The sequence below is a fragment of the Elephantulus edwardii genome, unplaced genomic scaffold, assembly GCF_000299155.1.
Source record: "Elephantulus edwardii isolate Elephantulus edwardi_28Jun2011 unplaced genomic scaffold, EleEdw1.0 scaffold00009, whole genome shotgun sequence".
Taxonomy (NCBI): Eukaryota; Metazoa; Chordata; class Mammalia; order Macroscelidea; family Macroscelididae; genus Elephantulus; species Elephantulus edwardii.
The window spans coordinates 23175478-23201291 of NW_006399759.1; the positions used below are offsets into that span (position 1 = coordinate 23175478).

Genomic DNA, 25814 nt, shown 5'->3' on the forward strand with positions numbered 1-25814 from the left:
AGGAATCCTGTCCCTGTTGTCAACCTGCAGAGGGGGCTGTGCACATGTTGCAAACCCGCTGCAGGAGGCCTGGCTGAGGGAAAGTCATGTTCTCCCACAACCTCTCTCTGGCGAATGTAACACCTTCCTGGCTGTTACTTTCTGCTGCAAAGCAGCTCACAGAGGGGCTTTCCTCCTTCACTGCCTCTTCTCACCTCAACCTGGAAGGATTTCCTCTGCCACATGAGTAAGGGATAGTCCTCCCCTCTGAGGGGTTTTGGGGAAGACTAGGAAGACTGGGACATGTGAATAAAAGCCTAAACAGATTTCTCCACCAAGAGAAGGGCAGTTCCTCTAGTGCAGACAGTCGCTTGATGGCTGCCCTGAGACAAGCAGATCTAGAGCTCTCTCAGCTCGGACACAGAGGGAGAGAGGCCTGGTCTCTGTGGCTGAACTAATGATGATCATTATTGTACTGAGGTGAATAATATTCCCCAAAGCTTTTACTTAGAAGCTCTGAATGTGGTCTTGCTTGAAAAGAAGTATAGTTAACATATAATCAGCAGATAAAATCAACTTAAAGTCAGACTGAAGTAGAAACACAACATCCATCACCACTGACTTGGTTCTGACTCCTGGTGGTTCTAAGAGTTTCTGAGCAGCACAGCATTCCACAGGGTCTTCTCTGGCTGTGATCTTATGGAAGTCACTCGCCAAGTTTTCTTTTATATATTGCTACTGGGTCGATATAAAGCACTGGTCTGTGCATTGTTGTACAGAAGTAACTCGTGGTTGCTGTGATGCTAAACACTGTGACACTGATGTGCCAAATGTGATAATGGTTACCCATGGTGGACAGTGTTTGGTGGAGCTTCCCGATTAAAACAAGCTTGGAAGCAGGAGTGGCATCCACTTCCGAAATGGCTTGCCTCAGGAAACTCTATGTACAGTGCTCAGGTCTTTCGTTCATAGGGTCTCTATGAGTCGTCTACAACTGGACGGCACCTAACAACAACACAACAACTGGGCCGGTATGATGTGTTAATATTTTGAGTAGTAGTTGTTGTTGTTAGGTGTAGTAGCAAAGGATAAATTGTTTGTGCCACCAAATCCCTTTCTTTACTAGAGTAGCCTTGGTGTTAAACCCAACTTGACAGTGTGTGACCTTGAACTAAGAGCGGTATTTGAACACAGAGTCACAGACACAGAGTGGAGAAGGTGATGGGAACATGAAGGCCCAGTCTAGAGTGATGTACCTACAAACCAAAGAATAAACCACAGGGTAACCAGCAGCCACCAAAAGCCAGAAAAGTCCAGGGAGGGTTTTTTTCCAAGAGCCTTCAGAGGGCATATGGCCCTGTGATGTCTTGATTGTGGGCTTCTCATCTTCAGAACTGTGAAAGCATAAATTTCTGTTGTTTTAAGTCACTCAGTGTTGTTAGGGACCTCTCCAAAGTACTGAAGAACAATGGTGTCTCTCTAGAGACTAAGGTGCGTTTGATACAGGCCATGGTCTTCGCAATCACTTGTCCAACTCAGAGAGTTGGACAATGACCAGGGAGGATAGAAGGAGAATTGATGTCTTTGAGCTGTGGTGTGGAGAAGAGTATTGAGAGTACCATGGACTGCTAGGAAAACAAACAGATTCATCCTGGAAAAGGTTAAACCAGGTGGCTCCTTGGAGGCAAGGATTCTGAGGCTCCGTCTAACATACTTTGGACATTTTGTAAGGAGGGACCAGTCCTTGGAGAGGGACATCATGCTTGGGAGGGTGGAGGGACAGCGCAGGAGAGGAAGGCCCTCTATGAGGTGGATTGATTCAGTGACTGGGATAATCGGGATGGGAGTGTCAGAGACAGTGCGATTGGCACAGGACAGAGCGGAGTTCAGGGCTGTTGTACATAGGGTCGCTATGAGTTGCAAGCGACTCGACGACACATAACAACAACAACAACAACCACCCTAGGACACAAATCTATTTATCTTTACCACCAAAACAAAAAGTAAAAATAATTAAAAAATAATTAAATAATTAAAAAAAATAGTTAGAACTATCTCAGAGATGATCTTCCAGCAGGTTCTCAGAGGCTATAAATCCCTCAGAACTATTGCTGGGTTATCAGCCCAATTACCTGACTGTTGTTGTTAGGGGCCATTGAGTCAACTACAGCTCCTAGTGACCCTAGAACAACAGATCCAACTCTTGCCCTATCCTGGGCCATCCTTATAATCTCTGTTAATGCTCAAGCCATTGTTAAAGTCACTGTGTTGATCCTTCTTGTTGACAGTCTTTCTCTCTTTCTCTGACCCTCCACTTTCCCCACATGATGTCTTTTTCCAAAGAGAGGTCCCTGGTCCCTTGCCTCTAAGGGGCAGCCTGGTTACACTTCTTCAAAGACAGACTTGTTTGTTCTTTTGGCGGCCCATTCACTACACTGTAACTCGTTATCTTTACCACATTTACCATTAATCAACATCTTCTATTAGAAAGAATTTATTAGCTAGATATTAAGAATAATTTAAGGAATTTGAAGGTAAGTAGTATAACCTGCCCAAGGGTTCACAGCACTTAAAGGTACAGCATGGATTCCACCAGGTATGACTGATTCTGGGACTGCTCTTTTCTTCAAAGCAATTGCCTTTTTTGCTCTTAATTCATAAATATTCTAAGCTGCTCTCTGCCTGAGATAAAGAGGGATCCAATCCCCAAATTATAATTTTACATAACTTCACCTCACATATTTTTGACATTTATTATTAAAAAATAGATACAAAAACACAAGGCTAAATGTAGTTTGCACTTTTCCTTGAAAACACAATGGACAACACTGATGAAATAATTTGTCTTTTATTTTAAACCAAAGCACACTGAGTTTGTTTATTTAAAGAAAAGGTACTTCTATAGAAGATGGGTGTGGGCCTGTGACTCTAGGCTGCCTGGTTGTTAACAGAATACCCAGTGTTACCATTTTTAGCCCCTGAAAGTTTCATCAATCTAGTGTTTTCTTAGCAAACCACTACCAACTCCTCTCTGTGGGGGAAATAAATCCTCAGGAAAGATTTTCTCTTAAGGCAAATGAATGGTTCGGTGGAACAGAACCAGGATGACAGAGAAGAGGCTCGTGCTAAGGTGAAAGGGAGCTCTGGTGGCCTAGTGGCAAGAAGCTGTGTTGCAATCCCAAAGGCACCCTGTTCAAGGCCACCAGCTGCTCTGCAAGAGAAGGATGGGTAATCTCTTCCTGTGCAATTTGCTGTCTTTGAAATACTGCTGGAGCCAACTATGGGTTGGTTTGATTTTATGGTAAACAACAACAACAACAATGTGAGGAATGTCCTGTAGTGGGTGCAACCAGGTTGCTCCTTGGAGGCAAGGATTGTGAAGCTCTGTCTCACATACTTTGGACATGTTGCCAGAAGAGACCAGTCCTTGGAGAGGGACATTATGCTTGGAAGGGTGGAGGGTCAGCACAGGAGAAGAAAACCCTGGATGAAATGAATTGATAGGATGACTGGCAATAGGGTCATATATATCAGAGATAGAGAGGCTGGCTGGGGATAGGGCAAGTTTCAAAGCTCTTGTTCATAGTGACCCTATGAATCTTAGTTGAGGAGATGGAGAAGCTAACTCAGTAGTCAGATCATATTAAGGGAAACTTCAACGTATCCCATCCAACAAGCATGGTTCCTTTCAACTCTTGGTCATCTCTTGCTCACCTCTTGCTCTTCCTGCTTATACCTTTTCCCTTGCAGAGTGAGTGTTCCACTCTCTCTGACTCATTAAGTCTCCTCTGAGGCATAGGCTCACCTCCTGAAGCAGACCCTCTGATCTGGAAGCCCTGCTTGATATGCTCTGGCTCTCTCTCTTTCCCTTTCCATTCCTCTGGACTCCTTAAGTCCTAACCGTAACCTCACTCAGGGCCTGAGTGGTTGTTGCATTGTGCTATTTGAAGGCTTCAGTGGAGGCTGAACTCACTCTGCCCAGTGCTCAGTCTAGTGCTGGGTATCCAAGGTACTTACAGTAAGTGCTGAATGAATAACTTGTGTCAATTTTTTACTCTAAGTCCTTCACTTGAGGGCACATTGTATGCTCTTAAAACATCAGTCACAGGAACAATTATGAGGGAAAATGTGAAAACAACTTCTCATTCTGGGTGCTGTCAGTTGTATTGCTTTAAAAGGAATGCAAAGCCAGGCCACTCTACATTGTCATCTAAGACATCCCAACAGATGTGTTGTTGGATAGAAAAAGACAATGATGTTTTGTGAACAAATAACCATCTATCGACATTGCCCGCAGTGTTCAGAGCTTTCGAAATTGTCTGGTATACAGTGTTCACTGTGATCCAGCTCCATTCACATCTCCAAGCTCATTTTTACTCTAATTCTTCTTTGGTTGCCTAAAATTTCATCTAACTGAACTTCTTGTTATGTCCTGCACTGTCCCCTTGTGTACTTGCTTATGTTGCTGCTCCTGTTAGGAACACGATGCTTACTACCGCAAAACACTATTAATATCTTAAGTATCTTCAAATCTTCACTGAAGGTTTTTGACATAAAATTTCCCAGCTCCAGACCTTTCCTGGGGCCTAATATGAAATAATTTTTAATCTTATGGATGCTGGGCTTTATGAGGAGGAGTGTGGCATCAGGATTGGAGGAAGACTCATCAACAACCTGAGTTATGCAGATGACACAACTTCTTTACTGAAACTGAGGAGGACCTGAAGCGCTTGCTGCAGAAGGTCAAGGACTGTAGTCTTCAATATGGATTGAAACTCACCATCAAGAAGACAAAGATTCTCAAAATTGGGCCATGTGGCAGCATCATGATAGATGGAGAAGAGATTGAGATTGTTATTAGAGCTTGCTCAGCTCCACAATCAACACTCTTGGTACCAGCAGTCAGGAAATCAAAAGATGAACTACATTGGGAAAATCGGCTATCAAGGATGTATCCAGAGTACTGAGAAGTGATGATATCAGTCTAGAGGCTAAGGTGCACATGATCCAGGCCATGGGCTTCACAGTTACTTGCTATGCTTCAGAGAGCTAGACAATGACTAAGGATGATAGGAGAAGAATAAATGACTTTGAGCTGTGGTGCTGGAGAAGAGTCTTGAACATACTATGGGCTGCCAAGAAAACAAATAGGTCTGTCTTGGAGAGAGTGAAATCAAGTTTCTCCTTGAGGCTTGAAGCTCCATCTCACATACTTTGAGCTCGTGGCCAGGAGAGATTGTCCTTGGAGAAGGACATCATGCTTGGAAAGGTGGAGGGACAGCACAGGAGAGAAAGACTCCAGATGAGATGGATTGATACTGTAACTGGGGTAATTGGGAGTAACTGGGAGTAGGTGTGTCAGAGTCAGTGAGACTGGCTCAGGACAGGGCACGCTTCAGAGCTGCGGTACACAGGGTTGCTTAAGAGTTGAAGATGACTTGGCAGCACGTAACAACAAAAACAACATGTAGAATAAAGACTTTGGTTTGGAATTCTTAAATAACCAAGGTATCCCTTTGTTTTCTAAAACAGCCAGATAACACTTACTCGAGTAGATTGTCATTGAGTTGATTCTGACTCATAGAACTCTATAGGACAGAGTGGACCTGTCACACAGAGTTTTCAATACTAATTCTTACAGGAGCAGACAGCTACACCTTTTTGCTATGGATAGAGCAGCCAGTGGGTTCAAATCACTGACCTTTCAGTTAGCACAAAGCCTTTAACCAATGTACCACCAGGGCTCCTGACACAGGTGCAAATGACTCAAGGCTGCACAGGTTCCACCCAGGCAGCAAACTTCAGAAAGGGAGAGGGAGCGTGATGGGCTCCATTATACACATTTATTATTTCATGCATCTGTATGAAGGCTGCAGTCATACATGGTCATTGAGGTCCCAGTGACTTATAAGGGGCCTGAACCTTGGAGATTTTGCTTTGGGCTTCCAGGATTAGTGAGAAAATCCAAGTGTGGGAGAGAGTTTGTGATTCTCTGGGGACGATGGCAGCTTCATGAAGTGAAATCTTCCCCACCTTACCTGGTTACCTGATTTCATCTCTTTGCTTGCATTCTTTCTAGTTGTAATGCATGGATAACTGTAGAAATAAGTAATTTTCTTCATGCATCTTATAAGCTATTATAGGGAATTAACAAATTCACAAATTAAGACTCTGGCTTCTCTTGGAGTGGTTAATTCAAAGAAGGGCTGTATAGGCAATGGTAAGGTGAGAGTCCCAATTTGTAAGGAACCTGCTCTGGGTGGCTGGTGAAGAGGATCACATGGTAGTCTATTTGTAGAGACCCAACTCTGATGCAGAAAAAAGGCTGCACAGGCAGTTAACAAGGAGAGATAGGTCCTTCTAGATTATGCCAAAATCCTGGGGGACTAAAGGAAGAGAGATAGATAGAGATAGGGAGAGAGAGAGAGAGAAAGAGAGAGAGAGAGAGTGAGTTGGTCTGAAGTGTAGGGAGCCTACAGATGACACTCAGTGACCTTCCTGGCTCTGTATGGCCAAGGGTGAAGCTGCACCTAATTCTAGATGGTTAGCAGAAGAAAGAAACTGCCATAGAAGAAGTGGCTGGCAAAGAAGAATATGTTGTTGTTGGTAGGTACAGTTGACCCTATGTACAATAGCCCTAAACCTTGCTCTGGCCTGAGCCAATCTTACTGTCCCCCACACACCTACCCCTATTATCCCAGTCACTGAATCAATCCATTTCATCGAGGGTCTTCCTCTCCTGTGCTGTCCCTCCACCCTCCCAAGCATGATGTCCCTTTCCAAGGACTGGTTCCTCCTGGCAACATGTCCAAAGTAGATCAGACAGAGCTTCAGAATCCTTGCCTCTAAGGAGCAGCCTGGCTTCACTCTCTCCAGGATGAACTTGTTTGTTCTCCTAGCAGTCCATGGTATATTCAATACTCTTCTCCAGCACCACAGCTCAAAGGCATCAATTATCTATCATCCTAGTCATTGTCCAGCTTTCTGATGCATAACATGATATAACAGAACTGAATTTCATTTAAGAGCTTCATGCAGGATCAAATGCATAGCAAAATCAGTTGTAATAATGATGAGATCATAAGTTCCACTGACAACTCCCAGGGAGAAGCAGAAAAGTCCCAGAGCCATTCCAAAGGGAGATATAAGAGCAAATAATAGCAGGAAACGTTCTTCTGTTCAGTCACTCACGAGAGAGGAAAAAGACAAGAGCTGAGATTGCCAGTCCTAATAACAACCCAAAATCCTGATACTAGATCCGAGTCCATGCTGTGTATTTTGAAGAGTTAGAAAACTTCGATAATGAAAACCCCCCACTATTTTAGAGACCCAAGACAAGATTTTATACCTTCAAGTCACATCTTGTGATAGAAATGGGCTAACTCTTCCTCTTTGGTTCTATTTTCAACATGCAACAGATTGTCCCGTTAATAATAAGCTATATAGGAAAACAAACAGGAGAGTAGGTCTTTTTTCTTATTTTGAATCCTTCTAATTAGGTAAGTGAATCCTTGGTGGTTCAAATTATTATTGAGCTTGGATGTTAGCAGAGGATTGGAAGCTTAAGTCTACTCAAAGGCGTCTTGTAAGAAAGGTCTGAGACCTATCTCTGAAAAATCAACCATTGAAAACTCTGAATGGAGCAGTGAGTGTAGCCCACAGAGAATTCTTTTCTCTAATACGTGGATTTGCCATGAGTTTGAGTCAACTCAGCTGCAACTGATTTGGCTTTAATCAGGCTGGAGTTGGATGTATCTTGTTAGTTGGATATTAGTTTGAACAATTGAGAAATGAATTGACATCCGACAATGGCTTCCCCCTCTCCAGGCTTCATTTTCCACATTCATAAAATAAGAAAGAGCAGAGGAGGTAGACTGCAAACTTCCCAAGGGCTCTTTCTAACCTTATCCTGAGGACAGAGAAGTTGTGGTATCTCCTAATTGCATTCCTTTTTGAAATGGCCATTTATATCTGTCTAACTGATAACTTGCCGTCTCATGGGAAAGTAAAATCCCAAGGTGTGGGATCCATCTCAAATCATTTCACACCCTTTCAGATAGGAGAAGTTATCAACCTTCAACCAGACAGGGCTAAATGCTAGGTCTTGAATGCAAGTTGTGCTGGTCACTAGCTCTTCCCTGAGACAAGCTCATTGTCATAAAATGCTTTGGAGCCTCACTTGGGACTCTGTTTTCCCAGAATGGTAACTTTATTGCCATACCTTCCTCGAGATTTCCGAATCCTGCTCTTGTTTTCCACATTAATTCAAATTGAAGCATAGCCTGGATCGTGTTGGCAAACATTCCAAATGGAAATGAATTCCTAGGCTCTCACTAAAACTTGCACTGTCTTCAGCAGCTCAGGCTGGATGACATTTTGTCTCTTATGTAATGTCTGTTTCCCTAAGGAATGAAAATGCTTCTGTATATAGCTTTGCCCAACATATTTTTAATAACACCTACTCCTAATTATCCATTATTAACAAGTAGAATCTAAATCCTTGAAAGCGATCATCCAAAACTCTCTCCTCCCCTCTACGAGTGAAGAGTTTTCTTTTCAAAATTGATTTGAGTCAGATGTGGAGAAGAAAAAATAGTCATCTCTGTCACACTTGCTTTTGAGAGAATATTTGATGGGGGAGCCAATTCTGGAGATGGAGCTGCTTGGCTGCTAGAAGCCCTCCTGTACTCAGATGTTTGAAACCAAATAACCATTGACCAGCCTCACCTGGACAATGTGTTAACCACTAAGAAATAATTTTCACTATCTAAGCTGCAACCATTGATCTCTCCCTGCCCACAGCAAAGCAAAATGAAAAAAATCAGAGGCAAATGGAAACAACTGGACTAAAATACTGGAAGGTCAGAGGAATATCAGCCTTCATGACCTTGAGACTAGAAGAAATAGATGGTGAATGGCTACCACTGTGGACTACTCTGAAAGAGACTACATTAGGAAGCCTGCTGCCAGGGACCTCTCCAAATTACTGAAGAGCAATGATGTCAGTTTGAAGATTAAGGTGCACCTGATTTAGTCATGGTGTTTTTCAATCACTTGCTATGAATCTAAGAGATGGACATGGGGATGAGAGAAGAAAAACAGATGCCTTTGAGTTGTGATGTTGGAAGAGAGTGCTGAAAATGCCACAGGCTACCAAAAGAACAAACAGATATGTCTCGGAGAAAGTGCAGCCTGAGGGCACCTTAGAGGTAAGGGTGGTTCTCATACTTTGGGCATGTTGCTATGAGTGGGTATTCCTTGGAGAGGAACATCCTCAAAAGAGAGGAAGACACTCAGGGAGAAGGATTGACACAGTGACTCCTGCAATGAGCTCGAATCTGTCAGAAATGATAAGGACAGCACAGGATAGGATAGGGCTTAGATTTATAGGGTCACTATGAATCATATTCAACTCGATGACACATAACAACAGATAGAATGAGGAGGGGAAAAAGTGGGACAAAACACAAAATAATAAAGAACCCAGGCTTCCAAGTCAGATAGAGATCAGTAAAAGCCTGAGACTATGTCCTTGGTTATCCTTTTGGGCCAGAACTGCCCTCATTTCTGTAGCTTCATTTTTAGCTGAACAATGGACAAGTCTCGGTAAAACAAGTTGTTAAAAAATTCAACTACTGACATACAAGGGAGCTCTGGCGGCTTAATGCTAAGGAGTTGTGCTGGATATGTGATTCGAATCCATCAAGTTGGAACCAACCTATAGCTGACCCTTCAGCAGGTTTTCAGTAAATTGCATGGAAGGAGACGGCCCCTCTTTCTCCTATGGAGCAGCTAGTGGATTTGATCTGCATGCCTGTGTGTTGGCAGTGTAGCTCCTTGCTACTAGACCACCAGAGCTCTCTCCATTTTATAGATGAGGAAGTTAAGGCGAGATTTCTTCAAAGGAGTGTGTGGATTTATCTAGGGAACTCTTAAGCCTAAGTGACTTTCTCAAGTTCACACAAAGCTAACATATGGTAGAATCATGTCCATACACATCCAACATTTCGGCCTAACATATGGTAGAATCATGTCCATACACATCCAACATTTCGGCCTTTGCATGTAGCTACTCTCCTTAAATCACACTGTATTCAGGCAAAGCATATACAGTAGTGTAAGGTTCTGGGGTGTAAGGGAGAGAGAGGTCTACCTAAGGGAGAAAGTGAAAATGCTTCCATAATTACATTGCAGAGACTGAATGAACTTTGTCAAAGCTGGTGCTACCAAGGTCATGGGTATGCCAGGGAGGAAGACATTCTTCTGAATTTGGGAGTTGGGAAAATCAAGGAAGATCTCCTGAGAAAAAGCTTTTGAGATGGTCCCAGGGGGATGATCATTATGGAGCCAAGAGAAAGCACTGTGCTTTGCAATGAGGTTGCTGTTGTCATTTGTAGCAGAATGGGTCTTTAATGTGAAACTGACTCATAGCTGACTTTTCAGCAAGGTTTCAGAGGTTATAAATTGCACAGGAGGCTGTAAAATTCAGCAGAGAAACTCCTTATCCATTAGGCCACCAGAGTCTTCCAGAGCTCCAGGGACGTTCCTGCACAGTTTAAAATCAGAAAAACTATCAGGGCTGTGTTCAAACCCACACTGCCTCATGTCAATCTTGACTTTAGCCACCTTTCCCCTGTTTTCCAATACTCTAAGTATCTTTGGGAAGAGATTGCCCATCTTTCTCCTGAGGAATTACTGGTGGATTCAAACCTTTTCAATGAACAGAACAACATGAAAGATGACTTCAGAGATGCTAAAGATAGACGACCACACTTTTCCATGCTATCTTGTATCGAGAGTATGGCCAGGTATGTGTGCCATAGGGTTTTCAGGGACTGATTTTACATAAGTGGTGTATTTCTAACGAGGTCCCTTGGTGTGGATTCAAATGTTTTATCTTTTGATCAACAGCTGAACACATTAACTGTTTGCAACACCCAGGGACTCTGCCTATACCTTACAGGTCTATTTTATTGGAGAGTGCAAGTGATTTTTCAGCTGCATAGATACGGCTATTACAAATGTATAGATTTTGTCCAGTATTTAATATGTGGCTATCCAATCCGGAAGCTTACTCATATTATCAAAAGGATATAGTATTTACAGTTTCCCCTCTAGTTTCAGAGGTGTTCATTTCCCACGTGGGTGATGAGATTCGCAGTTTTCAACCTTGATCTCTGTGGATGCTGCAGAATTCAATCCCTGGATCCCGAGCAAGCAGAATATGTGTAAGGTTTTGTGCTTTTACCATAGAGAGAGTCGACTTGGGTCCTGTTCTAGAGGAGTTCACAGTCTCTCTCTACCAGAGACCCGTTGAGAAAATGCACATACCCACCAATTCAATGGCAGAACACACTAAATGCAGTGGAATCCAGCTGCGAGGCAGGACAGGGTAACTTAGAAGGAGTTAGTGTGCCCATCTTTTCTCTTTTTTATGAGGTTGGATACAAGGACACTTCCTTCCCTCCCGCCCCCCATCTCAGTTTAAACATATTTAAATGTAGAGTGGGAATAAGTTCCTTTACAGTTTGGATACAAAAGCTTCTTCAGTCAGGGGTTTGTAGCTTGTAGCCTTTCTTCTTTCTTAGCAGCCTCTAGAGTGGCCTCCCCCATTCTCCTACCCCTCCTGACACCTTTGTCAGAATTGGCTCTAAGGCAGCAGAGGAGGCCATTCTGAGGGCAGAGCACGTCAGGCCAGTAACCAGAGCCCATGCAGCTTGACCTCATAGACAGAGGAAGGCAGAGGCCACAGGCAACTTTGCTGGGTCAGCTGGATTCTACAAGGAGCTCTCTCCAATATCCATACTGAAGACAGAGGGGACTGATGAAAATGTGTATTCACTGGAGAAGGATTGTCTTGCTGAATATATATATATATATATATATATTTTTTTTTTTTTTTTTTTACAGAAGCAGCAAAAGAATTTCCTGTCTTGGGTTCTGTTATATAATGCACACCTTTCTCCATATTTCTCCCTACTAGCCAATCAAGCCTGCTTCCCCCTGTATAAATGATACATTTCCTCTGTCATCCTCTTTTGCATCCTGTCCTCAGATAATTCTGGAAAAGATGAAGAGTGCCTGCTTTCTGACTATCTGATACACGATCACAGGCTGAGCATGAATATGGTTGTTAAAGAGAATGAAATAAGAGGCTGCCAAGAATATAAACTAAAGCCAAGCTATCATATATTCCCTTCCTGAAATAGGAAAGGGAAAAAATAATTTGTGGGGGTGTGGTGATGAGCTGGGAGATGCTTTAGATGCATATGCATCATTGTGACGTAACGTGTTAGGGTGTGCTTGCTGTTTACATGGTCCCCATCATGAGGCTGGTGCAGTATTTCCAGTACACACATGAATACCTCATTTCCTCCATTTCAACCCTGTCTTCAAAGGCAAACTCCCCTTATCTTAAAAAAAAAGTAAGGCACTGAGCACACAGAACTCTCTTAAACACAGGGTGACAGCTTGCATGACCTTTAGCAATATCAATGTGGCACTGACAAATTTCATTTGTCTTAACTCTCCTAGAGGCTGAAAGTGAAGACAGTTTCGAGGCACAGGCTGACTTCTGGGTGATACAATGGCAGATGTGACTTTGAAAACAATGGAGAGTGGCTTATAAGCTGGGAAATGCATGCCAATTTACTTCTCTGTACAAGCGATTTATCTACATTGACTACTAGACACATTTATTAACATTTCCGTAGAAAAGATCTCCACAGGCTAATTGTTCAAATCTTAACTATATCACTGTGATTTATAAAATGCACACATACAATTATATATGCGCCTTTCTATACTTATTCAAGAATATAGATTTGTATACATCTGCGGAGAACCTCAGGTATGACTTGTTAGATGGATCACTGATGCATGTCAGGGACTGCAGGGTCCACTCATTGTTCATTTTGTTGTTAGTTAGCTTCTAATAACACACTATACATAGGGGAAGTCAGCACAACTTTACCAAGGTAAATGAAGACACCGAAACGTACACAGGCCTAAGGGATAAGTGGCTAAGGAGCTGTACTGCCAAGCCAAGGGCTGGCCCTTCAAATTCACCAGCAGCTGTGTGAAAGGAAGATGGGCAGTCTCCTCTTATGCAATTTACAGCTTCTGGAAAGTATGTGGAGGTCTAGCTATGGGTAGTTTCCCACTGGACAGCAATGAATGTGTGAGTCCACTACTCTAACATTTATAATTTTGCAACAACAGTAATAACAAGCAAAAAAAAAATAAGCAATTACATGGATAGATAAATAGGCTATGTGGGTATAGAAATGTGTGTGTGAGAGTACACTTGCATGCATGTATAGATTTGTTTGTGAGAATAGTATGTAACGTGGTACTTATATGCATGCATACGGTAAGGCTCCTTCGGGGCACAGTTAATGGATACGTCTTACACATATCCAGTGATTTGATGGGATTAATTTATGAGACTTAAAGACACTTATTGTTAGTGGTGATGTTCAGTGTGATTATTTCAGAGGTGAAACGGCACTTACTGCAGTTTGGATTTGCATGTCTGGAATGGTTAATGGCCAGGAGCACGTCTTCACGTGCTTCTTCTTGTTTTTATGCTCTGTCAAATCACAATTGACTCAAAATTTTCCAGTGGGTTTCCAGAGGCTATAAATTACACAGGAGTAGCTTGCCCATCTTTCTTCCTTGGATCAGCTGGTGGATTCAAACCAACTCCCTTTGGGTTGATGGCACAATAGCTTATCTACCAGAACTCCCACTTGAATGTTCTCCTTGGTGAAATGTCTGTTCATGTTCTTTGCCCACTTTTTAATTGGATTGTTTGTCTTTTTGTTGTTGAGTACTTGGAATTTTCTATATAATTTAAAGATTAGAACTCTAGCCATGTATATAATTATCAAATTTCTTTCCCCTCAGTTGTTATCTTTTTAATTCTTTTTGTAAAGTCTTTTGATCAGCCTAAGTATTTAGAAGGTCCTTATCACTAGGCCACCAGACTTCCCTAACAACAACATAACAATTATTTAGGGTATTTTTTGTTGTGCATGCATTTTAAGTTGTGTTTGATAGTATGTTTATGCTAAAAATTAGAATCCCTAACTTTATCCCTCTTCCATCTTCCTTTAGTTTTAGGTTAAATTTAAAACTTCATAGTTTTAACATTGAGATCCAGGTTATTGATCTACAGTGTATGGGGGGAGTGTGGATCCTGTTTGATTTTTCTGCACTCAATTATGCAGTTTCCCCAAACATTATTTGTTACGGGGGTATTTCTGGTAGCATAGTCTGTGGGAAGTTGCACTGCTAACCTAAAACGGGGTGCCTCTCTAGAGGTTTAAATCCACCAGTCACTCAGAGGGTGAAATCATCCTCCCATGTCATTTGTTGTTGTTGTTGTTATGTGTCGTTGAGTCGCCTGTGACTCATAGCGACCATAAGAACAACAACCCTAAACCCTGCTCTACCCCTTGCCAATCTCACTGTCTCTGACACACCTATCTTCATTAGCCCAGTGATGGAATCAAACCATCTCATCGAGGGTCTTCCTTTCCTGTACTGTCCCGCCACCCTCCTAAGCATGATGTACCTCTCCAAGGACTGGTCCCACCTTGCAATATGTCCAAAGCACTTCAGATGAAGCTTTAGAATCCTTGCCTCCAAGGAGCAGCCTGGGTTCACCCTCTCCAGGAAGAGCTTGTTTGTTCTCCTAGCAGTCCATGGTATATATTCAATACTCTTCTCCAGCACCAAAACTCAAAGACATCAACTCTTCTTCTATCATTCGTAGTCATTGTCCAGCTCTCTGATACATAGCAAGTAATGGCAAAGACCATGGCCTGTATCAGGTGCACCTTAGTCTCCAGACTGACATTGTTGTTCCCCATGTCATTTACAGTCCCTGAAAACCTGTTGGAGGTCAGCTAAGAGTTGGTTCCAACTCTACAGCAATGAGTGAGAGTGAGTAATTTGTTAAAAGGACTTACACTACTTTTTATTTTTTCACTCTCTCTCTGATGAGCATTTGGGTTCTTCCTGTGTTTTACTATTATATACAGTGCAGCTATGCACATTATTAAACATATCCTTTCTTGCACATGTGCAGGAGTGAAGTTGCTGGATTACACATTATGTGTAATGTTCAGCTTTAAGAGAGTAGCAATATTCTATACAATCTCATCCCCTCTATGCATATGATACTTCTCTCTTATTGGTGAAATTTAGTTGCTACAATTAAATAATAGCACTATTTTCTGCTTTGAATTTTAGTCAGAAAAAGCTAATAGAAAAATCTGTTCTTTCTACAAGAATACTATTACCCATGTACAGACAAAATGTATATAAAATAGAATACACAAAATGTTTGTGATTATGCTAAATCTGCAATGCAATTTGCAACTTCAGACAAACAGAGACAGTATCACCACAATAAAATTTTTTGCTTTGTTGGCACAGTTCTGCTCAGTTTCTACAGAGAAAGTAGTTTCTTCATAGCACATAACTCTGAGCTAAAAGTGCCCACTGTGGACAGTGATGCTCAGATTACTGTTATTTGGGTAAAGGTTTAAAGACAAAACAGATTTCTGGTGAGAATTGCAATCAACACATGAATCAAAAGTGTAGATTCTGCTAAACAATGATTTATTGGAATCTGACCTGTCATCTTGTCTACCAATAGGAGGACATTTCATGAGAAAAGGCCTTCATAGGTACTGTACTTTCTCTCTAATTGACAAAGATACCAATACTTTCTGCTAAGTTAATTTTTTTCACTTTTTATTGTGATTTGGGAGAAAGTTTGGAAACTAATTTGCATTTACTAATTTATACACATTTTGTTGCACACTATTGATTGTAATGCTCCCAGTGTAGCAGCACTCTTCCCACTTCCTCCCTATAATTCTCGTTTTCATTCATTCTTCTTTCTTTTCCCTATCTGCCTACTGAACTTTATCCCTAGTCAAAGGCTGTCATTTGGGGATTTCCCCTCCCCCCCCCAATTAGTTTTTCTGTGATTGATTGATCTTTGCCTATCCCTGGTGTTATTATTCACCTTATAACCCTGTCTGTTGCTTGGCTAAAAGTTGGTCCATGAGAATGAGTTCATTTCCAGGCTTGACGGGTGTCTGAGGGCCACAGTCTTGGCATGCAGATGTCTTTAACAAGGCAAACCCTGCTGCTGCTGAATCAAATTTGACTCAAAGTAACTCCATAGGATAAGTAGAGCTGTCTTCCAAGGCTACAATATTTATGGAAGAGAGTTCTGGTGGACTAGTGGTATAGAACTGCACCGCCAACCTGAAGGCTCATTGTTCAAATCCACCAGATGCTCCATGGGAAAAAAGATAGCCTCTTAAAACCCTGTACTGCCCCTGCACGTCCACTGGAGTGTTAGTGATGAGCTGGGTCTGACTCGGCAGCACACAGCAACAACAATATATATGCAAGCAGGCTGCCATCAATCTCTTTCTCCTGGCTGATGGGTTAAAACTCTTTGACCTTTAGGTTAGCAGCATAGCACTTAACCACCAGGACCCCTTAATAAGCAAGTAGTGTTTAATTAGCAGCTTGTCAGTAATTATGAAATTCTATTATCTAACATTTGTATGGTTCTTTTGCCAGATGCTGTCACACTCTGAACTGAGTTTTGATTTAACTATTGCTTTTTATGTGAAAAAAAGACTTGAGTTTACCCCCATAAGATTCCTGAAAACAGGGTACATATTCCTAAAACACACTCATCTTTCAGTAAGAATTTTGGCAAGTATCAACCTCACAAATTGACACAGTTTAAGAAAGGCAAAGATTCTCTTCAAGACCAGAGAACTGCTGTGTTACGACAGGAAGCAGAGTGGATACAATGGGCAGGCTAAACAAATTTACTGGAATAAAGGCTAGAAATACAAAGACGATTGTATTAAAGCTTGAATGTGTTGAGTTGAACTGCAGATCTAAGAAAATGTTGGCTATTAAAAGACTCAAGCATACTGAACTGGGAGGAGATAAGGAGAGGCCAAATGATCCAATTCTATGCTTCATCTTGTTTTATTAACATGACAATGAAATCTTAAGATTCTCATGTTAAAAAAAATTGCTTGACTCATCTCTAGGACAATTTTCTTTTTTAAATATTTAAAGTCCGTTTTGCTTCTTTGAGTGGAAAACCACCAGATTTGAAATAAAATGACAGCTTAGAGTTATAGTTCCATTTGAAGCAACATTTGTTGCAGACAACTTTATTCTGACCTGTGTCAAATAAATGTAGACGACAACCTACCTTCACATAGAGCTGCTGAAATTCCTCGAGGTTCAGCCTCCCACTTGGGCAGTCCTTGAGGAAGCCTTTGTACCACTGCTTGAGCTCATGTTCATTAAACTCTGTGCTCTTCACCAGGTCCTCCATCACTTCAGGGGCCAGTTTGCTATTCTGTTTCCCCATTCTGCCTGCAGAAAAGCAAATTAATGCAATTAGCACCAGTGCTGTCATCACTTCAAACCAGATTAGGAGCCAGGCTAGAGTCCTGATCAGTCCCTGGATCACAAGTTCCTTCATTTGTTTCTAATCAAGGTTCCTCCAATCTTGCCTCCTCCTTGGAATCCTTATAAAGACACGAGTGAAAATGGCAGTTGAAAAGCCCACAGAATTTCTCTTTCACACAACCTGAGGCCCAAATGGAGAGGCAAGCACTTCTTTTTATGCTATTCATGTAGGTAAGCGGAAGCTGATTTTTCTTCTCCTTCTATGAATTACAATTCATTAGCACTTGCTGCCCAGGTGCCTAATTACACATTTCATTCACAGGGATATTAAATGGGATTATTAACAAGAATTATAAGGCTTTCTAGCCAAGGGATCCAAAAGTGAAATGGAAATGCAGATCAGCAATTGACTCTTAGTTGGTCTAGATTTAAAGTTACAGCCTTTTTGTTTTCCTAAATGAAAATATCTTGTTTATTGTTGAGTAAATTAATTTGACGTTTCTCCTTTACATTCAGAATTGATAAACTACTGGTGTCTTTTCTAGGAACTGTTTGCTGAGTTTTAGATGTCATAATTCAAGACTGTTATTATTGATAATACATAGAAACCACAAGAAAATTTAACTCATTGCCATTGAATTGGAACAGACTCATAGCTGACGCTTCAGCAGGTTTTCAAAGGCTGTAAATCGCTAGGGAAGGAGGTTGCCTCTCTTCCTCCTTTAGAGCAGTTGGAGAATATAAATTGCCTGCCTTTGGGTTGACAGAGAAAGTCCTTACCCAGTGACTTTATTAATCACCAGTATTACAGTAGAGTGGCATAGGAAAGAACACAGATTTTGGAGTTATTTCTTATTTGTACTTCTGATTTAGACATTTAATATATATGTATCACCCCAAACAAAACCAGACTCATCTAGTCAGTTCTGTTGTGAGCCTCCATCTGCTCTCTAAGGCTGTAAATCCTTTTTTTTTAAAAGAAAAATCATTACACCTTTTAGAAAGATTTTCATCAAATCTTTTTAATCAATAGACATTAAATCTAAAGCCAGAGACTCTGGGTAAAGCAAGTTACCTAGGTAGGCTTCACCTCATAAAATGAAAGATCACCAAAAGTAATTAAGAAGTTATTCCACACTTTCATAAGACTGTAAATCTTAATGGAAGGAGACCGCATGTCTTTCTCTCTCAGAACTCCTGATGGCTTTGGACTACTGAAGACTCGACTCAAGGCCTCTTGGTCAGCAGCATAACATGCTATAGACTATGCCACCAGAGCTTCTGTGTGTTACTTGTTGCTGTTGTGGACTGTAGAGTTGGAACCTATTCATAGCTGGCCCTCCAGCAGGTTTCAGGGACAGTAAACCACACGGGAGGAGACTGCCTAACCTTCCTCCAGGGAGCTTTTAGGGGCCACAAATGTGGGGATTGTAGCACAGCTTCTTGCCACTAGGCCAACAGAGCTCCTAGGGCAATATTATCTGGTCTCTTAATCCTTCAATTTCCTCATTACTAATATTGTTGTTATGTGCCATTGAGTCAGCTATAAGATAATGATAATAGAACGCTTTTAGAATTATTTTGATGACATATTAAGAGATAAGTAGAAAATTAAAGGGAAGAACTTCTCCAAAAATGTAATAGTTACATGTTGTTATGTACATGTTATTGTTGTTGTTATGTCGAGTCAGAACATACCCATAGCTGACCGGCAGGCAGGTTTTCAGTGGCAGAAAATCACACAGGATGAAATTGCTCATCTGTCTCCCGTGGAGCAGCTGGTGGATCTGAACTGCTTGCCTTTGGTTTGGCAGCACAGCTCCTTACAACAAGGCCACCAGAGCTCACTAAATTTGCATGGAAAGAGATTGCCTATCTCCTGCAATAGTTACACAGTGGAATTAAGGAGGATCTCTTTAAGGCTCCTGTTTGTGTCATTGTGGAAACTCTGGTGGATTATTCTGTAGAGAGTTGGGTCGCTAACCCAAAGCTGGTGCCTCTCTGATGGCTCGAATCTACCCTCAGCTCCATAGGAAAAAGATGGACAATTACATCCCACGATCGGCACCAAGAGATGTATTACCCAATGTATGTGATATGATTTACAGCCTTGGAAACCTGCTGGAGGGGCTTTGAATCAATTCCATCTGGAATACAATAAGAGTTTGAGTTAATATCATTGCTATTATAGTAACAAAGATGAGAATGCAGGGGAGGAAACCCCACATATTGATTAAAGATATCAAGTTCAACTTGAAAGTCTACAGGACCAGGAAAATTAGGAAGGCACCACGATATCTCAAAAATCTTTTAAATCTGGAACTATATGGCAGGCATGGCATGTGCCCGAGGTGCCACTTGAGTGGGTCAACAATGAGCAGGTTTCTATTGGTCATTAGTTTGCAGGTCAAGAGAGAGAGAGAAAAAGCACTCAGCAATTTAGAATTAATGGCCCAAGGTGCTATTTTCCATAGGTAATGCCTTTGGGAGACCGATGTAGGTTTTGAAGAATTTACCCAAGTGACCTCAGCCTTTCAATGGGTTTGAGACACAAATTCTCACCCATGTTGTAGGCAGGTCTACATTTGATATAGCCCAGAAGGGGTAATCTCATCACATACTTTACTATTACTATAGTTCATTTTTTTTTTTAAACAAAACAAAACATGTCCTAAAGAAGATTCCACACCCTTTGTCAGTAACCTGCCCTAACAATGAACAATTCTTTCATGGTAATGAAATCAAACAAGTCTTGCTACTTCCAGAGAAAGTTTCCTCCTGGTTCCAGTCCAACAGTACACAACAATAAAATGGCCATTTTTCTTCCAAGCTTTCCTGCTTTAGAGAAGGACTAGCTTTTTTCCTCAAAGTTTTCTACTTGTTTTTGCTCTTAATGCCAAGTTCTAAGACTCTTTTTTCACCACCTGTCTTAATTATAATTCACAATAGGATTCTACAGCTGGATATGGAAATCAAGAGAGCACTCAAAGGGTCACCTCGAACCAGTCTGGTTAAGAAAACAGCAAGTTTGTATTATCCTGGTACCAACAGGTGTATTACCAAACCTTTCAATACTCCACTTTCTTCTTTTCAGTGTAGAATGAGAAACTCTCATGGTAAATTCTTTTTATCCCCCTCAGATGTGTACAATTTATGTAAGCAAAGAATTGTAAAGTACAACAGAAAGAACACAACACACACGCATACATATGTATACCTATACATGTTTTCTTTTACATGGTAAATTCTTAAAGTGGAGTCTCATTCAGCAATAATAGCTACTGGATATTGATGGCTGGCTCTGGGATGGCATGTTGAAAACATCACAAATTTTATCTCTAACCTCAGCTATAAAGGTTTGGCCATCTTTTTAAAAGGCAGGGTCAGAACACTTGGGCAACTTGTACAAAATCAGGCAAATTAGGAATGGCTGCACTAGAATTTGAAGTCAGATCTTCAAGACTTCAAAACATAATGGAAGTCATTTCAGGAGAAGGAACAGAAGGAGCAAATGTATGAAAGTGTGAGAGAGCTGAGTCAGAGCTAGTGAACACTGCAAGAGAGGCCAGCCACCTTGAGAGGCACCTGGCTGCCTTATTTGGAAAAGACTCCTAGATTGACCTAAACCATGAGCTCAGAGGGGAGGTTGTATTAATGATGAGAAAATGGATTATGAGTTATTAAAAAACCACCTGCTTCCACTGCCTTTACAAGTTCAATACCACGTCAGTTTTGCTGTGGAGAAAAAAAGCTTAGCTTCACCATTGATTGATTGTGACATCTGTTTAGTTCCAGTGGATGAGGGGAAGGGTGGTCTCTTACAGGGAGTTTTGTGAAGACCACAAATCACAGTTTTGGAGATGTAAATGCTTCTTGGCTATGGTTCATGATCAGCACCATCACTCAGACGTCCTGGGAAATGGGTGAATCATGCAGGAAAGCAAGTTCTGGCCTGGCTCAGAGTGTCACCGCACAGGCCTACACCAGGATTTTCCTGGATTAAAAATCAGCCTCCTCCCTGATTCCAGACCACCCTTTAAACTGCCACTTTAGTGAGGCTCCTTAAAGACAAATCCCACCACCTAATCCTCCCCATTCTCTCTCAACTAGAGATAGAAGCAGTTCCATTTCCACTAGAAGCCTGCCTCTTTGTAGCTTCATAGTCTGCCAATCTTTCCTTTCACTTCATAAGTAAACAATAATCAACAACTTCACAGATCCCAGGATTTACTTGTTTTCACAGTCCCATGCTTTGCAGTCTATTTTCTTTTGTTAGGATGACTTCCTCCTTTGTCTTAGCAAACTTCTTGTCCTCTTTTGTTATTGTTATGTGCCATTGAGTTGGAAATGACTCATAGCTGGCCCTCCAGCGAATTTTCAGAGGCTATAAATTACATGAGAGGAGACTGCTCATTTTTCTCCTGTGGAGAAGTTGGGGGATTTGAACCACCAACCTTTGGATTGGCAGAACAACTACTTACCATCTCCTCCAGGAAGCCTTCTGAAGACTGACTTGGGTATTCTTTCTCCTAGGCATGTACAAATGTCTAGTGTCAGTATTTATTCTCACTTTATTACTAGTTTCTTGAGGAAGGGGACCTCTTTTATTGATCTTTGCAAACTTGTACCGTATAGGGCACTCTGGTGGCCTAGTGGTAAGAAGCTATGCTGCAGTCCCAAAGGCACCTCACTGAAACCCACCAACTAACTGTTCCTTAGGAGGAGAAGAACAGACAATCTCCTCCCAGGTGATTTACGGCCTCCGAAAACCTGCTGGAGGGTCAGCTCTTTGTCAGTTCTGAGACAATGGCACCAACAACAACCTCATGGGATGGTTGGTCATAGTGAGTGCTCAACATTTTCTAAAAAATAAGTGAGGGTCAATGAAGCACTACAAAGTCGGTATTAAAAGACTCTGTTGTTGGTCTTCATCAGGTTGTATTATTTGGTATGTCTCTTCCTGGGAAAATCAGCCTCATAGAAATCTATATATAGGAAGAGAGTCAGTGCAATCATCACTAAATATAAAATGCAGGCAGCAGGAGGAAAGAATGTTTAACTTAACTATATGGCAAATAGCCTGCTCTTGTGGAGAGTGTTAGTCTGTTTTCATCACTAAATTTTGAACATGTTGAAGGTAGGGCATATGTCTTATTCCAGTATCCTCAGTACTTGGCAAAAAGTGTAATGCTTACTAACATTTGGTAAATGAAAGTTAAATAAATTAGCATTCTCCACCTATGTTCATTTTGTTCTGTGGTTACAGTGATATAGTCCAAGTAGTATCTTTCATTAATGGAACAAGATGGCAAGATGGATAAAAATGACAGTAAAGCTTATGGTGTTCTCAATAAGGAGATTCCATGATTGTGCAAGGAAAATTCACCCCAGCTCCGTTGTTAACATATCCTGTGATTATGTACAAGCTTCTTGTCTTCTCTGTAACTCAACTTCCTCATTTGTAAAATAGGTGAGTTGGACCAGATGCTTTGTAAGGCCTTTCCAACACTGCCATTCACGCATTCTCAGCACAAAGTTTGCAAATAAAAATCTTGGGCTTTAAGTTGGCTTGTCTCAAGTGTAGCAGTGCTAGCTGCCTCTGAAGATTCTTTTCTGGAGAACTCGTCCAGACTTGACCGTATGTCACCAGAGAAGGGAGGTGACAGAAACCCAAGTGTGTTCGTTTTAAGCTGAGGTTCTGCTTTAGCATAAATCCAGCCCTGCCCCAAACCAAAGGATTTTCTCAGAGATTGTGTTGCAAAATAGAGAGGCTGAGCAGCTGGCACAAAATTGGACTGATAGAGACGTTAAAGTGGACACAGCGATATCACAAGGGGAGGGTGTTGGGCAAGAAAGCCCAGCATCGCTTTATTGTGACCGAGACTCAGAACAAACAACAAAACAAAGCATTTTTATACATTGCTTTGTAATTGAAAAGAGACTTTTGTGCAGCAACATTTATCTCAATAATAATGCTGTGAGAAAAAGATAATTATCATCCCCTCCTTAGTGATGAAACATTTGGATCACAGAGTAAGTGATTTATTCAAGTCCAACCAGCTAGTAAACAGAGCAGTAGGCAACGAATACAGTCCCTGGAGCCCCACTGCCTCCCTAGCACACACTGTCTTCTCTCGCCAGGGTGCTGTGACCACCTCCTAGTTGGATTCCTGCCTGAGTCTTGTCCACAACTAAGTCATTTCTTTCTTGATCTCAATAGCAGGGTTCCATAGAAGAGGAAAGGAATATGAGTTTCTTTATGAGAGCTTCAGAAGAAACTCTTCAAAGTAGGAAAGAATCCACCAGGGAAGACAAGAAGCACCAAAAAATTATTATTTTCCAAAAGTCCCTTTGTCTAAAAACAAGTAATTTAAATAAAAAGTATGTATATTTGTGTGTTTGTTACTTCCCCGAGCTTATCCCTTGACAATACCTCAACAACTACTTATTACCATTGGATTGGGACTGACTAATAGTTGACACTCCAGTGCTTTTTCTTCCAGAGATTATAAATCACAAAGGAGGAGATTGCCCAGCTTTTTTGAGCAGAGCAGTTAGTGTATTTGAACTGCCTGTCTTTGGGCTGGCAGTCCAACTCCTTAACCACTCTGTTGTTGTTGTTATTACCATTAAGTTGGAACAGACTCATAGCTGACTCTCCAGTGGGTTTTCAGAGGCAATGAGTATCACAGGAGGAGATTGCCCCTCCTTCTGCCATGGAGTGGTTGGTGGATTTAAACTGTGAACCTTTGGGCTTCAGTACAACTCCTTACCACTAAGCTACCAGATCTCCTTCTTTACCCACCAGACCAAGTAAATCCACCTCTGTAGGTATTTGTGCCCATTGAATACTATAACACATAGTGAACTGTACATGCCCCAGGTATTCCAGTAACTAGTCTTGTGGCATCTTGGTAAGATATATATCTATTTAAGGCTGAAAGACTTAGAGCAGCCCACTCCCAAGTGCAGATACACAGAAGGAAGAGTACATCAACAGAGGAAATCGGCTTAGAAATGGGGCCAGAGAGGCGTAAGAAAAAGTCACAGGGGCTCAGGGTTGGGGACTTGTTGAACATGCACTACTGTAGTAGGTATGGGATGGGTCTCGAATGAGTGGTTAGGTATGAGGCTGGTTCTACGGTCAGATTCCTGGGTGAGCCTTGAATAATCATTTCTCTCTTTGCCCCAAGTTCCTAATCTATACACTGAAGTAGTTTAGAAGAAACCTTTTCCCGGCCTCCATCATGTCTGGACTCCTGCTTGGGAGAGCTCTCCTGTTCCTTAAAAATGTTAAATCGTTAAATTCAGCAAACTCTTCCAAGATCTTTCTCTGAAAGAAAGATCTTGTGCTAGGCCCAGGGAACTCTAGTGGCTTAGCGGTAAGGACTTGCACTGCCAACCCAAAAGCACGTGGTTCAAATCCACCAGCTGCTCTGTGGGAGAAAGATGAGCAATCTCCTCCTGTGTGGTTTACTGTCTCTGAGAACTTGCTGGAGGGTTAGTCATGAGTTGATTCTAATTTGATGGTACGTAACTACAAGCAACACATGATGCATAACACAAAACAAAAGCCACAGCTTTCTAGTGGGCTTCCATTTATAGAGATCCCAATCAAGTTTCTGAGGCTGTAAATCTTAACCCGAGGAGGCTGCCCATCTTTCCTCCTGGAATAGCTGGCGGATTCAAACTGCCAACCTTTGTACTAGCATTCCAATATTTAAACTACTATGCCACCAGTGTTCCTTATGCCAAGCATGGTGGGATAAACACAAACAAAAAATAAGAGGACATGGCTCCAATCTTGAAGGGCTTAGAACCCTTGGAATAGTGCCCGAGGAAATGAATGTTCACCGTAGAGAGCTATGGAGTACAAGGAGCAATGCAAATTCCTATCAGATCAGGCACACTGCACCTGGGACTGGTCTGCAGCTGAAAGCACTTAAGCAGTGTTTCCCAAACTTGCCTAATTACAGAAGTCACCTTTGGCTTCCTTGCTAAAAGTACAGATTCACTGGACACTCCCTTAGACATTATTTTTCTGTAGGATTTGAGCAGGCTGGAAATCTGGACTTTGCAACCAGCAAACCAGTTAGTTTGGGAAATAGTGATGAATAATAATGAAAGTAGGGGTTTAGGGAGAAAATCCTCAAAGTACCATAAATATAACCTGGGTTCTCTCTCAATCTTTACTGTCTCCTCCTTTACTCCCTTCCTCCACTTGGCCACCACCAGCTTGTCTGTCAGTTTATTGTATTGTGGGGACTTGTATGTTGTTGCTGTAATGCTGGCAACTATGCCACTGGCATTTTAAATACCAGCAAGGTCACTTACGGTGGATGAGTTTCAGTTCAGCTTCCAGATTA

At 41.6% G+C, this 25814-nt stretch overlaps 1 protein-coding gene across 2 annotated transcripts in view; it reads right to left on the reverse strand.

The window, feature by feature from the left end:
- VSNL1 (visinin-like 1) overlaps window positions 1-17407 on the reverse strand; it is a 114532-nt gene extending 97125 nt beyond the window's left edge. For both annotated transcript variants that reach the window (XM_006880662.1, XM_006880661.1), the window contains exon 1: window positions 17246-17407. In XM_006880662.1, coding sequence (XP_006880724.1) covers window positions 17246-17407 — 162 coding nt within the window. The remainder of the gene's footprint in view (window positions 1-17245) is intronic.
- Window positions 17408-25814: the final 8407 nt, after the last annotated feature.